The following is a 16,684-nucleotide window of genomic DNA, read 5'->3' on the forward strand; positions in this document are numbered from 1 at the left end:
AGCCCCTCCTGCCCCTGCCCTTACCTAACAGGCGGGGCCTAAGAGCAAGCCCTGGAGGCCACTGGCCATGTGTACAAGGAAGTCCTTCCCCCGGAGTATGCTCCAGGAGGGAGGCCACTGGGTGGCCCTGAGCCTGCGGGTGCCTCACTCCATGGGGATGGGTGGGGAATGGAGTTCTGGGCTGGGTCTGAAGGTGTGACTCGTTCTGGGCATAAAAGCCAACAGAGCGCAGCCTTCGGGGGCCACGTGCCGCGTTCGGTGAGGCGAGGTTGGGAGGTGGAGCAGCCTGGGTTCCCATTGTGCCCCGAAGCCGAGTGCGGGGCCGCGGGCCACGTTCGGTGAGGCGAGGTGGGGAGGTGGAGCAGCCCGGGCTCCCATTCTACCCCGAAGCGACTTGAGGTGAGGAAACCCCTGGCTCCCCTCATGTGAGCCTTGTGCTGGCTGACCCCCTAGGTGTCCCAGGGGCCCCAGGGGTGAAGTGGAGGGCCCCGGTTCCCTCCTGGAGGCTTTTCCGCAGAGGGGAGGAGGCCTGGGTCAGTGCCTGGGCCAGGGGTCGGAGTGTCCTGAGATGATGTGGCACTGCTTAGGAAATGCCACCCTGCAAAACCGAGCAGCCACCCTCTCACTGTGGCCCTGGGACTCTGTCTTCTCCAGCCTTCTTAGCAAGTGGTGGCTAGCCATGATGCCAGAAAGCAGCCATGACAGACGGCCCCTCTGTCCACAAGGCGCCGTTTGAGAAAGGACATCTGGGGACCAGCAGTTGGCGTAATGGCTATGTCGCTGGACTCCCACGTAGTCCACCGCGGTTCGCGTCCCGGACCCGGTGGCTTAAAACTCACGCCGGGCGTGTGTGCGTGCGTGCCCAAGATCCCGAGAGGAGAATGGAGGAGAAGGGATTGCGGCGTGGCCATCCCCTGGGGGGTGATTTCTCGCTTTCTGTCTCTATGTCTCTCTGTCTTTCTGGCCAGCGCATGCGCCCTATAGCATAAAACTCTCCCCCCAAAAAAATAAAGAGAAAGGAGATCTGGCCCAGCTGCAGCGCGGAGGCTGGCGCTGTGGGACTAGGCTCTAGCCGGGCATTGGGGAGGGCCGGGGAGGGCTGCGGGGGCAGGAGAATGCTCCGCGCTTGGGCCTGGGCCCTGGACCCGGGAGGTGCCCGTGCATGGCTGGGCTCCAGCGCAGGCTCGCCGCATCCTTGGAAGAGCACCCCAGGGCTGGATCCGGAGCCTGGTCTGTGCAGTGCCACAGCGCTGGGGCTCACTACAGGTGCCAGCTGCACACTGGCCTTGTCCTGACCTGCCACCCTGTCCCCCCAGGCTACCTGTGCTTGTACATGGAGAAGGATGAGCTGCTGGGGGCCACCGTCATCCTGGCCTGGGTCCCCAACGCCCGGATCCAGAGACAGGACGAGGAGGCCCTGCGCTATGTCACCCCTGAGAGCTCTCCGGTCCGCGAGGTGCCCCGTCCTCGGGGCCGCCGGGCTCAGAGCTTGGGGGCCCCCCGCCTGCCCTCCCCCACGGAGCCGAAGCCCACCCTGACCCCCGGAGACAGCGACGTCCTGGTGGTGGCCCAGAGCGTCCAGGGTGCCGTGCGTGTCGGCCCTTCGCCAGAGGAAGGGGAGAAGCTGGCCCTGGCCCTTGGCCCGGGCCTGGACAGCACCCTCACGGCCTCGCCGTCCACCCACAGCTGCTCCAGGGCTTTGTCCGTGGCCGGCCCATCTGGTGGGGCAGAGGAAGGCCGGGAGCTGCAGCCTGAGGCCGGGGAGGAGGAGGGCTCCTTGGCACTGTCGGCCGATGGCGTGAGCAGGGACAGCTCCTTTGACTCAGACTCCGACGCCTTCTCCTCACCCTTCTGCCTCTCGCCCATCAGCGCCGCCCTGGCAGGCAGCAGTGGCTCCGTGTTTCTGGAAAGTGACAGCAGGTGAGTCCCTGGCGGACCCAGCTCCGGGGCGGCCCTGCAGCTGACAGGGACATGTGCGAGGCGGTCAGTGTGCCACCAAGGCACTCCACACTCACAGGGCACCGGCCAGCCCTCCCTAGGGTGAGGGTTGGCACCAGCGTGCCATCACTTTGCCCAGCTCACCCGGTGATGCCAGGGGGTGCCACGTGTGCCCACCCTTCCCTTTGTGGCCCCACCTGTGACTACATCATCCTGCCAAGGCTGACCAGCCCAAGCCCGAGGCCAGGCCCCTCATGGCAGAGGGGCAGGGGGTGCTGGCTCCTCCCCAGCCCACGGAGGCCTGGGTGGTGTCGTTAAGGTAGAACAGGTGGAGACCAGCTTGCCACTGTGCCCAGTGCCCAGCCAGGCTCCGCACTCGGCCCGCAGCCTGCCTGCACCGGGAGAGGGCCGCCTCCCTGCTGCATGCACGAGAGTAGGAGGCTGGAAGGTGGCCCCAGGGGAAGGTTGGCCGCTTCCCCTCCTTGGCAGTGCCACACACCCCAGGGAGCCAGAGGGGGCTGGAGGTTGCTGCTGTGGATTCCCTGGGGCAGGAGCTCGGGGACAGCCCGCGGGGGAGGCTTGTCCCAGTGTCCTCACCCAGTGTCTTCAGGGCTCCTGTAAGCTCCACAGCAGCGGGGCCAGGGGACGGGCCCTCCCTGTGCTTGGTGTGGCCCTGTGCTCGCTAGATTCTGGCGGACAGTGGGGTGGTGCCAGACGGTGGGGAAGCCGTTTCCGCTGTGCATGATCTGTGCTGTGAGCAGGTGTGTGCCAGGCACGGTGGCCAGAGCTGCCCGGACACAGGGCTGGTGTGCTGTGGGTTTTGTGCTTTTGCTCCAGCACTGTCCGCAGACCCTGTGAGGCAGGTCTCAATGCTACCCTTTATAGAAAGGGACGGGGCGTATCGGAGGGGGGGCTGACTGGGGCCGCGGGCCAGCACGCACGTCGCGTGGGGATTTGCGCCTGCAGTTCTACACCAGCACACAGAGGTCTCAGTGGGCCGCTGCAGGCCCGGGACAAAGGCGGGGAGGAGGGCCCTGCCATTTGCTGGCTTCTGAGGGAGGGAGTTGTGCTCTGCTGTGATCTTATCCCTGATAAGATGTGGGCCATGAAAACCCTCGGGAGAATGGCTAGCGTTTGTCTCAAGTATTTGAGAGCACAAGTAAGAGGAAATGGCAGGACTCTGTGCCAGATGAGGGTCACTGAGCCAGGATGCTTCTGACCAGGGGCCAGGCCAGGGATGGCAGCCCTACAGCCCTGGTCCCGGCCCTGCGCAGCCAGAGCGCCCCCTGGTGGTGCTGCACTGGCTCGTGGGACCCCTCTAGTGGCAGCATTGGAGAACCGCACGTGTAGGCTGTGGGCTGGCCAGCGCAACGCAGGCCCCAGGGTGGATTCCCTGGGGTCCAGAGTCCAGGGCCCGGTTCCTAGAAGGCCATTCACCTGCTAAAGCCCGTGGTGTGCACCTCGGTCCCCCAGCTCCCAGCACAGCCACGACCTGGAAATCCTTGACCAAGTGCGCCTCCGGGGCCTGCCTGGGGAGCGGTTGTTGAGAGGGCCCGGCTCGTCAGGGACCTCCTCTCCCCCGACACCAGGCTCTCGGGACCGGCTCTGGCTCTCCGTGTCCCGGACCCTCCGCAGCGTCAGAAATGGAGGCTTCGGTTGTGATGGCGGAAGGCCCCGGCGTGATCAGTGGGCCGCCTGCCGTGTGTTTCTCTCCTGGGAAGTACCGGTTCCGTCCGAGAAGCCCGTTGGTGAGGGTGTGATGAGGCGCCCCTGTTGGCCCGCCCTGGGGCCCTCCATTGGTGACCTGGATGAGGAGCTGGAGCAAGCGTCTGCTCTCTGAATCAGAGGTCTCAGGCCAGCCCCTGAACGCAGTGGCTAGCGCTGCGGGTTGGGAATGGATCCCACATGGCCGACTGCAGCTCGAATCCCAGCCCTGGTGGTGTGAGAAACACGCCAGGTGCATGTGTGTCTAGGATCCTGAAGGGACGGAGACATGGAGGGAAAGGGTTGGGGCCTGACCAGGCCCCACGGAGGGTCTTTCTCACACTTGGAGCACACGCACCCTCGGGCAATGAGAAGAAGTGCCTCTTCTGGAACTCACCGCAGTCTAAACAGTAGGGATCCAAAGGGCAGAGAGAGCCCTCTGCCTGAAGAGGCTCACACGGCATTCTTTGTAATGGGACGAGGGCGAGGGCCGCACTCCCCAGGGCAGTTAGGGTTCATCTGCTGAGCCCAGGAACCCTGAAACCTGACGCTGCTTTGTGCATGTTTGTGCACACACGTGCATGTATTTGTGCTTGTGGGTGTGTACATGTGTGTGTGCTCATGGGTGTATTCACATGTGTGTTTGCTCGTGGGTGTATACACATGTGTGCACTCATGGGTGTGTATGTGTGTGTCCTCACGGGTGTGTACACGTGTGTGTGCTCTTGGGCGTATTCTCATGGATGTGTGCTTGTGGGCATATATACATGTGTGCACTCATGGGTGTATATATGCTCGTGGGTGTGTACACATCTGTGCTCATGAGTGTGTTCACATGCATGTTTGCTTGTGGGTGTATTTGCATGTGTGTACTCATGGGTGTGTACACGTGTGCTCATGTGTGTGCGCTTGTGGACATATATGCATGTGTGCACTCATGGGTATATATGTGCTCGTGTGCTCGTGGGTGTGCACACGTATGTGCTCATGGGTGTGTGTGCTTATACGTGTGTGCTCATGGGTGCACACACCTGTGTGATGGCGGGCATATGCTCGTGGGTGTATATGTGCTCATGGGTGTGTACACGTGTGCTCGTGGGTGTGCACTTGTGGCTGTACACGTGAGTGTACTCACGGGAGCAGTCCCAACCGCACAACACCAGCTGCTAGCTTCCCGTGGCCCAAGCCCGGAACGTGGCGGGTGCAGCCGAGGCCGCCCTCCTTATTTCACACCAGCTGGATGACACGGACTGATTTATCTGCGTGTGCACCAGGGTGAGAAGGGGAAGTGGGAAAGCACCCCCAGGGCGTTGGCCACCCTGCAGTCCCTTCTCCGTTCTCCTCTTGGGATTTTGGGCACTCACATACCTGTGCCTGGTGTGTTTTTTCCAACTTGTGTGTACGAGACGTGAAGGCGCTGCCAGCCCTGTGGTCCGGCCCCCTTGGCCCAGCCACCGGGGCCCACAGGTGAACCTCAGCGGGTGGCCAGCGGCTGCCCACCATTGGAGCGCAGGCGGCGCAGCGTGGTCACGTACCTGCTGCTCTTTCACGGAACATCGGGCGCGCCCGTGTGGACCCCGATGGAAACAGACGTGTGCACGAGCTGGCCCACCGGTCCCTGCAGCTCGGCTGGCGTGCTTGCTGGTGAGGAAGGCCGGCCGTCCAGCCTGAGGTTCCTCCTATAAAGCTGAGGCCAGTGGCCTGCCCCCACCACGCTCACCTCGGGGAAGGAGAGCTGCACTTTCCTTCTCCCGGGTCACTCCTGGGCGCCTTCTCGGGGTGGCCAGCCCAGGGCAGGGTGGCCACGCCCACAGGACTCCAGCCTCTTCCTGTGGTTCTGTGGGGTGGTGTTTCGCCAGCTCAGAGGCTGGGCATACCTGTCACAGCCACAAGTGGGCAGGGCCAGAGCAATGACCACACCTGCTTTAAGCGTGCTATCTCAGAGTGCTGTCTGACTCCGGTCAGAACCCTCATGCCCTGGGCAAGCCAGGGGCTGGGTCAGAGTAGAAGAGCTCCCGGAGACAGGGCAGCGGCCTGCAGAGGGTGCCCTGTGCCCCGCCCCATGCAGCAGTGGCAGCCTGGAGTGGGAGAGATGGGGGCCACGGGGGTGGCAGGGGCGGGCCTGGGGGTAGGTCCTTAGGGAAGAGAGGGGCCGCTGCCACCCTGGTCAGAGGTCGGGAGCTGGGGGCCAAGAGAGCAGGGTTTAGGGCAGTGCCTGAGCTCCGCGGTGGGCTGACCCCGTGCCCGAGGTTTAGGGCGACACCTGGGCTCCACAGTGGGCTGACCTGGCGCCCCCAGACGAGAGCTCTTGCCATCTCCAGGGCGCACCAGGAGCCACCCCGCCGCTGCCTGGCGGCCCGTGGCAGCGCCAAGGCCTGCTGTTTGGGTTTGCTTGCTCTGTGCTGGGAGCCGGGAGCCGGGAGCTGGGGCGGACTTCTCCCGACGTCCCCCACGACGCCCGGCAATCTGCTCTGTGCTCCACGAAGCCTCGGCTCGTCTGTGTTTCCGTCACTCCTGGTGGGCTCCGAGTGTCGTCTCTCCCTGCTCACCCCAGCCACGCCACCCCTGTCCCTGTGGCTGTCCCTGCTGCCCGTCTGGCTGTGAGGGTGCCAGTGCCGTGGTCCACAGGACGCTGCAGCAGGGAGGACAACGGCCAGCTCACAGCTCCACGGTCCAGCCACAGCCCGGACGCAGTCCCTCTGCCAGACTAGACGGCCGGACAGTGCCAGGCCACCCCCAGGAGCATGTCGGCAGGCAGCAGGTGCCACCAGGTTCCGGGGCCGGGTGGGGCTGCCCAGGAATCTGGCCACATCACACCCCCGCAGTCTGTGGCTCAGACGCAAAGCCTGGCCGGGAAGGGGCTGGCCAGCGGGTTGGGAGGCCGCGGGCCCTAGGAGTCCCAGTCAGCTGCCCGGCTGTGAGCCTGAGCCCTGTGCCCCATCTCCCGTCCATGGTGGTCGTAGCTGAGGTGACAGCTGAGAAGCCATGCACAGGGCTGAGCCTGGAGCAGGCGGGGACCCACTGCTGTGATGACCAAGCCACAGGCGGCTCTCACAGCCCTGCCCCTTCTGCCAGCGCAGGGCCCCATGTCCCAGGCCGGGTGACAAGGGACTGCACGCCAGGTGCCTCAGTCAGGAGACACTGGTTCTCCCGCGGTCCCGGAGGCCAGAACCCCAGAACCGTGCCTGCCTGGCGCCCACGCTGGTGGGGAGGACTCACTCTGGCCTCCGGCTGTGGCCACGCCATGCGGGCCTCTTCCTTCCCACGTACCTCTGTGTCACTCCTGACTGCATGTCCCCGCTCCCTACGCGCCTCACGTCTACACTGTGTGACAGGGACTGGAGGACTGGAGGGCAGCAGCTCGGAGGGCGAGCGTGAGCCGGAGGCGGGGTGGGGGTCAGGAGACGCGCGTTTAGCGGACTCCGGCGTGGCAAGTCCCCTGCTGAGCGCGGTATGGGACTTGGTCTAGCTTGGCTGGCATGACTGCGTACATGCGTCAAACCATGCTGCGTGGCAATCATCGCGTGTGCGTAGAAGACGGGTTAATTTCTAAAGGGACGCTGGGCGCGGGGTGGGCTGTGCTGAGCCAGCTGACTCGGTCCGGCCCCTACATCCGCCAGGCCCCTGTCCTAGTGTAAGGTCCCGCTGAGCTGCCAGGGCCAGGACCCAGGCCGGAGAGTTGGCTGCACGGCGCCTCCGTATCTCCACCTCTCTCTGGAGAGAGATGTCCACTCTGGCAGATTAAAAAAAAAAAAAAAAAGCAGCAAAGGTGGTAAACGCCCATTTTAGTCCCTTGGGGAAGAAAAACTCAGAGATCTCGGCCAGTGAGCCCTGTGGCTATTGTCATTTAGCTCAGTTTCCCCTGGCTCTCCCAGGGCTGGCGTTGTAACGGGCTGCCCAGGGCCGGCAGGCAGCCTGAGAGTGTTTTCTGTTTGGGACCGAACGTTCTCCACTTTAGCCTCTCCACTGTGCTGCGCGTGAGGCGGCCACCCCAAAGCCGAGGCCGAGGCCGAGGCCGGGGCTGGCCGGGGCTGGCAGAGGGCTGGGCCTGGCCGTGTGCTCTTCACGCTGCACCACGGAGGTGGGCCTGAATCCCACATGCTTTTTAGGTGGCATGGAGTAGTCTCCTCCTTTTAAGTTCTTATAACATGTTTAAATGTTCACAGAAAACTACGCACAGTTGTTTCTAACGGCCACATTTATAAGTGGCCCAGTTTGGAGGTGCCCAGATGTTCTTCGTAGGTGGGGACACGGACAGAGGTGAGCTGAACGCCGACTGTTCCCAGCGACCCGAGTGGCACCCACCGAGCGGGCAGGAGGAGCCCTGTGCACCGTGCTGAGGGAAAGGGCCGGTCTGAGGGGCATGTGCTGGGGTCCCAGCTGTGGCACGTCTCCGGACCTGGCCGACAGACAGCTGCTGGGCTCAGGGAGGGGTGCGAGGCAGACCCGGGATTTCAGGGCAGTGGATGCTCCGAGCACCGCCGTGGTGGCAGGTACCTGTTGTCACAGAGTGCAGCACCAGGAGCAGACTTCAGCACAAACGGGAGACCAGAGGGGCCTGCAGGTGGTGGCATGCTGAGCGCTGGACTCCCATGTGGCTGACCGCGGTTCAAGTCCCAAACCTAGTAGATTGAAACTCACGCTGGACACGTGTGCGTATGTGCCAACATCCCAAGAGGAGAATGGAGGAGAGGGGATTGTAGTGTGGCCATCCCCCCGGGGGTGATTTCTCTCTGGCAAGTGCACAGGCCCTCTGGCAAATAAAAAAAGAAAAAGAAGAAACTGCCGAACTGTTTCTGGAGGGGTCATACCACTTTACACGCCCACGGCAGTGCGGCAAGCGACCCTGTTTCTGTGTTCCTCTGCCAGCACTTGGCGTCACTACTGTGACTTGTGGTGGGCGTTTTTTTTTTTTTTTAAGAATTGTTTTTATTTAACTTTGTTTGTATATGTATGTATGTATGTATGTATTTGTTTTAATTTGACCAGAGGGACAGAGTGAGAGAGAGGGAAAGTGAGAAAGCAAGCTGCCAGCTCCAGGACTCGAACTGCAGTCGGCCATGTGGGAGTCCACGCCCTTAACCACCATGCCACCTGCCGGCCTTGGCGGGCGTTGTTTGACCTTTGCATGGGCCACTTGCCACCCGCACGCCCTCGGGTGAACACTCTCTTGCAAACGTGCCCGTAGCCTAGGCTGGCCTGCTTTTAGCTGTCGAGTTTTGAGAGTTTTTTCTATTCTGGGGCCGAGGCCCTGGTGGAGATGCGGCCGCAGCCTCCCAGCGCGTGGCTCTTTTTCCCTTCTCCCGGGATCAACCATGTGATCCGTTTCCACTTCACGGAGCGTGCGCTGGGTGTCAAGTCCACACACGCCGCCTCACCCTGGTCTCTAAGGCTCCTCCTGTAACTTTCCTGCAAGTGTCATGTTCATGTCTCCCAGGGTCCGTTTGAGTTCATTTCCGTGGAAAGTACGAGGTTTGGGTCAAGGCTCATTTGGGCGTCCCTGGAGCTGTTTCGGGGCCACTCCAGCACCCCGTGTTGAAAAGAGTTGCTTCTGTGCTTCATTGAGAAAGCGGCTGGTGGGTGGGCAGTGGGAATGGGAGCCCTGCCACACTGCAAGGCTAACCCCAGACAGGCTGGCAGCTGGCACCCAGACTTCTCCTTGGACACACCAGGCACACGCGTGTCCACCACCCAGGGCCGGCTGAGGCTGGCGTTGAGTCCCGGCGTCAGGACGGTGCTGGGGCTGCTGTCTCTCTGTCTTTCCTACTCATGGGATAAACAAATAAACTTAAATTCTTTTATTAACTTTTTAAAAGCAGGCGTGTTTTGAGGCCAGCGTGTGGCATGGTGGTTGAGACACTGGACTCCCACGTGGCCGACCGCGGTTCAAGTCAAGACCTGTGGCTTGCTTTCTCACTTTCCCTCTCTCTTTCTCTCTGTCACTCTCTTGTGAGCCCAAGCACATGGGCCCTGTAGCAAATATTAAAATAATAATAATAAAACTAAATATATAACCCCTTTTAAAATGTTTTTTTAAAAAATCAGGCATCCATTTATGAGTCTAACAACTACATTTTTTAAAGTAAAACTAGGGACCAGCAAGTGGTACTGTTAAGGAGCTGGACTCCCACATGGCCAACTGCAGTTCAAGTCCCGGACCTGGTGGCTTGAAATCATGTCATACGTGTGTGTGTGCGTGCCCAAGATCCCAGGAGAAGGATTGTGGCATGGCCATCCTCTCTGGGGATGATTTCTCACTTCCCTTCTCACTGTCTCTGTCTCTCCTGTGAGCACACTATGACAAAAACATAACACACACACACACACACACAGCAGGTAAAACTAATTTTAAAACCTCTCCTGCATATCCGAATTGTACCATCTCAGTGAGAGCTGTTTTGAATTCTCTGTTTTACTGCACCTGAGAAGCCCAGGTGTACCTTTGTCCCTGTAAGACAGGGTCTTGCTGTCACAGCCCTGCTCTGCACCCCGGCTGGACCATGGGCAGGACAACCCACCTGCCCCACGTTAGACATGACCTTGCCGTGCTGCCCTGCCCAGGCCAGGCCTGAGCCCGGGCCCTCCTGCCTCAGCCTCCCGAGTTGCCAGGGTTCTGGAGGTGAGCCGCCGTAGCTGGCCTTTAGGTTGGGCTAGGCCTCGAACCAGGCCCCCATGTGGTCCCACTGTGCAGAGCACTGCACTGGGACATGTACTCCCGTGACAGGCTGTGTCACTTCCCCCAGACCACGTCTCAGTCTGGATTCGCTGATTTCTCTACACAGCGTGCAGCTGGGGCCTCCGCTCTGGACGGCCCGGGGCACAGGTCGGCGGCCTGCCATCTCCTCATCTCCCTTCTCTGCCAGCCCTTTCTCCTGGACCCCCGTTTCCTTTGTCCTTGGCCAGTGGACAGCTTCTAGGAGGCCTGAGGAAGAGTCCATTGCCCCTGCTCGGGGTTCCCACAGCCCTGACCCCTCCTGGCTCTGAGCTGGGATTCCAGGAGCCCTTGCGGAGCATGTCACCTAAGGGGTTGGTGGTCGGAATCACACTGTCACTGGCACCCTCCAAAGGACTGGCAGCGCTTTGCAAAGCTGGCCTCTCTACGGCTTCGGGCCCGGGAGGCCCTCAGTGCCTTAGCTCTCCTGCACCCAGAAGGACGCTCGGGCTCCTGGAGGGGCAGTGCTCCCAGGACCGGTGCCCCGCCAGAGGGCTGGTGAGGGGCAGGGAAGTGAGCCCAGGCAGCCTTTCCCGCTGCACTCACAGGCCACTGCAGCCCCCCACAGGGGCCTTTCCCGCTGCCTTTATAGCGCAAAGGCCCCTGCAGCCCCCACCAGGGTCCTTTCCCGCTGCATTTATAGGCCACTGCAGCCCCCACCAGGGTCCTTTCCTGCTGCACTCATAGGCCACTGCAGCCACCACCAGGGTCCTTTCCCACTGCATTTATAGGCCACTGCAGCCCCCACCAGGGTCCTTTCCTGCTGCACTCAGAGGCCACGGCAGCCCCCCCCACCCAGGGTCCTCTCCCGTTGCACTCACAGGCCACGGCAGCCACCTGCCAGGGTCCTTTCCTGCTGCACTCACAGGCCACGGCAGCCGCCCCCCCTCCCCCCACACACACACCCAGGGTCCCTGATGCAACCCTGGCCATGGGTTGCACTGGCTTGGGTTTCTGAGCGGGAGACTGAGCTGCCACCATGTTTAGGGCTACCCTTGGGAGCTGGAAGCCCGAGGCCCCAGAAAGCGCTTGCATCAGCAGCTCAGGCAGGTGCCCTTGGGACCACCGTGCCCATGAGCTTCCGGGAGACCTGAGTGAAGTCACAGGGCCCAGAGGAGGTGACGTGCTGTGTCTCCCGGGTTGGCGGGAGTCCCGCTGCACCTCTGGGGACTTGGTGGCTGTCGCAACACAACCCGACACCTGATGAAATCCTCCCAGAAGGGGCAATGACCTGTCTGGAGGTGGTTCAGCCCCAGCCTCCCAGCTGAGGACACTGGAAGGGTGTCACCTGGGTCTTCCTTTCTCCTCTTGTGCCTGCGATGTGGGGGCACAGACGGGCTCCCAGTGACCCCTCCGCCCACACCCAGCACGCACTGCCGTGGTGCAGGGACTCTGTTTGGGAACCTGAAAATAGGGTCTCTTCGACCACGCAGAGCAGCCAGACACCGCCCAGCCACGGCAGTCGAAGGCCCGGGAAGCAGGTGGCCTTGGGCAAGTCCCCGACCCTCCTTAGCTGTAGGTGAAACTGGCGGTCCCCATGGTGAGAGCCTGGCGCCAGCCCCAGGCCCGTGGTGGCCCTGCGTGGCCATGTGTGCTGGCAGTTTCTGCATGGCTGCACACTGCCCCCTAGGGCGAGCTTTGGGTGCCTATTGACCTGACGTCCCCATCTCAGCCTTGAGTCCCCAGTAGGGGGAAGGAGGCCGGTCCAGGGTAGGATAAGCAAACACGCCAGGTGTTCTGTTTTGTTTCATGGTTTTCAAAATGGGGTGCAGACCCCAGGGAAACACCTTTGCCAAGGAGTTCTGGGCCAGAAGGTGCTGGCAGGCCCGAACGCCATGACAGTGCAGAGCTGGAGCGGGGATGTTCTGAGAGGAGGGAGAGAGCAACTGGCTATTCCAGGGCTCCCTGGAGGAGGAGGCCAGCAGATCAGGCAGGGGGAGGGGAAGGAGACCTGGCACCCACCCGGGGCAGCTGGTCTCTCCCAGGGAGCTGCGGGGCTGGCAGTTGGGCCAGAACCCAGGAGACTGTAGAGGTATCGGGCTCCATCTTGCTTCTGTAAATATTTAAACACTGGGAGGGTATTTTTTGTCAGCTACGTCTCTCTTCGAGTTTGGCAGGTTGCTGGCTGGTGTCAAGTGTCAGAGGGCTACGGGCAGCCCCCAGTCCTGAGCGTCGGATCTGGGCCGTGGTCCCCCTTTGGAAGACGTGGTCTCAGGGCCCACCTTCAGGGTTGTCACAAGCTGCCCCGTTGGAGGCGGTGGTTCCGTGAGCTCCGGGACCAGGGTGGGCCAGGAGTAGCAGTGACCAGCAGGAACCCCTGGGGATGCTGCTTCCTGGGGTGAAAGGGCAGTGTTGTGTGCTCCGCAGTATGAGAGGAGCCTGTAGGGAGGTGTCCTCGATGGGGTGACAGCCCCACAGGCCAGGCAGTGGCCCTTGGCTGGGGACGGCATAGACAGGGGCACTGAGGCCCAGCCAGGACAGGGAGGCCTCCAAGGCACTCAAGTGTGGCCTGCTGCCCCCTCCGCACCAGCCCCCCACTGCCTCTGTGTCCTGCGAGGGGGCCCGTGGCCTACGCAGTCCCTTCAGTTGAGGGAGGGTCCCCACTGCCCAGCAGGTGGCAGGCTTCTCCCGGATCAGTCGGGCTGGCCCTGCCTCAGCCCCCACTGCGCCTTTGCCCCGCCCCCTCCCAGGCAGCCCCACTCCACCTGCTGGGACCAGGGAGGGTTCACCTGCAGGTCCCCTCCGCTCAGTCCCCACTGCCCCTTGGACTTTGGAAACTTAAGCAACGAGGATGTGGTTTGGCCAGTGCTTGAAAGCAGTTGCCAGGGCTGGAATGGGAGGGCTGTCGGCGAGGGGCATGTGCTCAGGCCTGGCCCACCTCTCTGTCCTGCCTGTGTTCAGCGGCCCCGATCTTCCCCACACTTGCCATCTTCTCAGGGCATCTGCAGGCCGTGAGCATGACCTTGCCCCCAGCCGCTTACGCCCCCTGAGCCCGGAGATCAGGCGGGTCCTGGCCCTAGGTCGAGGTACGTGGCAATGTCAGCGGGGCACAGCTGGGCCATCCTGCCACCCGCCCCGTCCCCCGTGTGGCAGCAGGACAGCCAGGCTGGGTCCCCGTGCGGCCTGTGTGGATGTCCTCCGTGGCCCCTCTGCCTTGTGTAAAGGTACTCCTGTCATGGAGGCGGTCGGGCCACGTGGAAGTGGAAATAGACAAAGTGCTCGAAAGCGGCGAACGTGGGGACTCCGATCCCGTGCACCCGCGTCACGGCAGCTGGCCGCCAGCCCGGAGCCCACGGGCAGTGACCAGCACGCCTGTGCGCCCCGGCTGCTCTCCCAGCCCTGAAGGGAAGCGGACCGACGTGGGCTGTGGTGCGAGGGACTCGACACTGCGCTAGGTGACATGGCCAGACACAGAAGGACGCAAATCAGAAAAGACCAATTGCACCCCATGAAGTCCCGCGGGGCGTCGGAGTCGCACGGGGTGGGGGCGGGGCAGGGTGGAGCTGGGACGGGGCGTTTCCTTCCGGGAGGATGAGGACGCTGGGCGGTGGGTGGCGGTGGTGGCGCCTGACCAGGTGAGGGCCCTAAGGTGACTGTAGGTGAGATGGCCGAAAGGGTAGGCCCACAGGAAGCAGAGACGGGAGAGGAGGGCGCCGGGAGCCGGCCGTGGGAACCGACCTTTGGTGCACACCTCCCGGCCTCCGGGAGGGACCTCAGAGGTTCTGAGCCGCAGGCCTGAGTGGGCTGTCCCGCCCCAGCACTCGGTCTTGAACGGCGAGGTTAGGAAATCACACCCCAGCCATTCCGTGGCTGTTGGCCACGGGCAAACCCAGGCTGCTCACCTCTGCTCGGCCTGGCACGGAAGGCTGACTTGGCACAGGCGCCACCTCACACCCAGACCCAGCCGTGCCATGCCCACTGGGGGAAGGACACTGCTGTCCCCACAGCTGGCTCGGGAACAAGTGGAGCCAAACCCAGTTAGGGGCCCTGGAAGCGGGTCCTCCCGAGAGGCCCCTCCTGTAGGGCAGAAACCCTGCTGGGAGTCCCCGGGCACTGTCAGGGTCAGATCAGGGGATGACACTTTCCCAGTGTCCCATGAACTTGGGTAAGTACTCGCCACTGCAGGCAGGGAGGCGGGCTGCAGAGAGATGCAGCCCTTGGAGCCCCCAGAACGTGGCTGAGCCCCCAGCTGCCCCAGGAGAGAGAGGACAGTCCCCTCGACCAGTGCTTTGGCAATTCAGAAGGGGAGCGTCAGGGAGGGCGGGCTTGGTGTGTCGGCCTTGGGGTTGCAATGCATTCACTTCCTCAGCTCCTGTCCCCTAGTAATCTTAAATTTTTTTTTTTTAAATTCATGACAGAGTCTGTGCAAGCCTGAGAGGGAGAAAGGGGCCCCTTGGCAGAGTCCTGTCACATGCACACCCCCTCCCCGCAGCCCTCGGGCCTGCCGGCTCTCAGGTACCCGTGAGTCCTGTATTCATGGGGACCGAGGATCCCAGTCAGAGCGTGGCTGCCAGCACTGTACTCAGCCTGCGGCCTGCGCCCCGCTGGCCCAGCGGTCTGTCCATGGTGTTTTCTGGGAAGAGCTCGGACAGTCTCTGCGGTGCGAGGTCTGGTCCGTGTGTTCTGGTGTGGGATCTAGCACCAGCCCCGCCTGTGGTGTGCAGGCAGAGCGCGGCATTGGGTCCCTGGGCAAGACGAGCCAGGGTGTGGGTGCCGCTGGGGCTGTGGGAACCGGGCTAGCGAAAGGTCTGCCTTCCAGTGCTGGCCTCACCAGGCAGCCACACGGGCTGCTGGCAGGGCGTGGGTGCCGGGGGCCCAATGTCCACCTCACCGCAGCCCCGCCTCAACTGGCCTGTCGTGGTATTCTCAGCATTCTGGGATCCGGGGACAGTGAGGACACGGCTGTGACCTTGGCCTTGGTGGGGGTGTGGCCAAAGGTCACCCAAACCTCCCCTACAAGGCCAGTGCCTGTGAGGCCTACTCTGCTGGCAGGCTGGTCGGGACAGCGTGGGGACCCCAAGTGAGAGCCTCGGGCCCATGCAAGAGTCGTGGCTCTGATGCAGCTCCGTGGTGACAGGGCCTCCTACAGATAGCGTACAAGCAGAACTGCCTGTCTGCAGGTGACAGAGGCATCCCATCCCCATAGGAGAAGATTTAAAACCATCTGACTGCCAAGCCAGGCTGTTGAGTCAACAAAGACAACTCGCATGGTTAGGACTCTCTGTGGCCGGCTGCCAACCCCCGTCTTCCAGATGTAACCTGACAGGTGTTTCTGTGGCCGGGGGAAGAGACTGCTCAGGCCCACGCTGGTAGACTGGGCAGAGCCTGGCTGCCCCCATGCCCAGGGCTCTGCTAACCTACCAGTGGTGAGGGAAGGGCAGGCCGGGAGGGACTCTGGCTTGAGGACGAGGCTCTGGTTGTTTACTGAGCAGAATCCCTTCCCCGGTGGGTGGCCTCTTCCTCCCCCGTGGCAGTGGGTGGACTCTGGTGGGCTGCACTTGGTCACCCCCTTTGGGGGCCCTGCACACCTGAAATCCAGGCGTCAGGTGGACCGGCAGGTTGCATTTGGATGATGGAGGGTGGAGGAACAGCCCTGCTCACCCCCTCTGACTTTCTTCCAACTGCAGGAACTTCTTCAGGTTGACTTACTGGTTTTAATCACAAGGCAGGTGTGGGCTGGGATGTGCAGCCCTGTCCATGTGCCGGAGCCCGAAGACAGGGCCAGGCCGAGGGTTCCCAGGGTCCACAGGCTGTGCCTTTCTGTACTCAGCAGAATCAGGCTTTGATTTTGTGTGACTTGAACTGACAGAACAATCAAGGACCTGCTGAGTTTTGCTTGCATGCTGATGGCCAGTTAAAGGGTCCGCAGCTCCTGGATAGAAACTTCTAGAAGGTCTTTTTGCCCCCAAAGTTAATGGAGTGTTTGAGTTTTTATTTTATTTAACCTTTTGTTATTACTATTATTTATTTTTCTTTTCTTTCTTTTCTTTTTTAATTTGCTAGAGGGCACATGTGCTCCCAGAGACAGGAAGAGAGCAAGAAAGCACTCCCTGTGGGGCATGGCCACATCGTCACTCTTCTCCTCCCCTCAGGGTCCTGGCACGCACTCACACCCAGTGTGTTTCCCAAGCCATCCAGTCCCAGACTTGAACCAAGGGGTCGGCCCTGTGGGGTCTAGCTGCCGTACACACCAGGCTGCAGGCTGGCCCTTCGTATGCTTTCATTGGAATTGACCCATTGGTCACCGTGTGTGCCAGCAGGACGGTCAGCTACCAATCCCAGAGAACCCGGTTGGTCGAGCCGGGAGGGGCAGCCGCGCCCGTTGGCCGT

At 62.0% G+C, this 16,684-nt stretch overlaps 1 protein-coding gene across 5 annotated transcripts in view; it reads left to right on the plus strand.

Annotated features, from left to right (window-relative positions):
- Window positions 1-16,684, plus strand: part of TBC1D16 (TBC1 domain family member 16) — a 69,167-nt gene that overhangs the window by 1,681 nt on the left and 50,802 nt on the right. For all 5 annotated transcript variants that reach the window (XM_006145681.3, XM_006145678.3, XM_006145677.1 and 2 more), the window contains exon 2: window positions 1,317-1,920. In XM_006145681.3, coding sequence (XP_006145743.1) covers window positions 1,317-1,920 — 604 coding nt within the window. The remainder of the gene's footprint in view (window positions 1-1,316; window positions 1,921-16,684) is intronic.

The sequence above is a fragment of the Tupaia chinensis genome, unplaced genomic scaffold, assembly GCF_000334495.1.
Source record: "Tupaia chinensis unplaced genomic scaffold, TupChi_1.0 Scaffold000159_1, whole genome shotgun sequence".
Classification (NCBI taxonomy): Eukaryota; Metazoa; Chordata; class Mammalia; order Scandentia; family Tupaiidae; genus Tupaia; species Tupaia belangeri.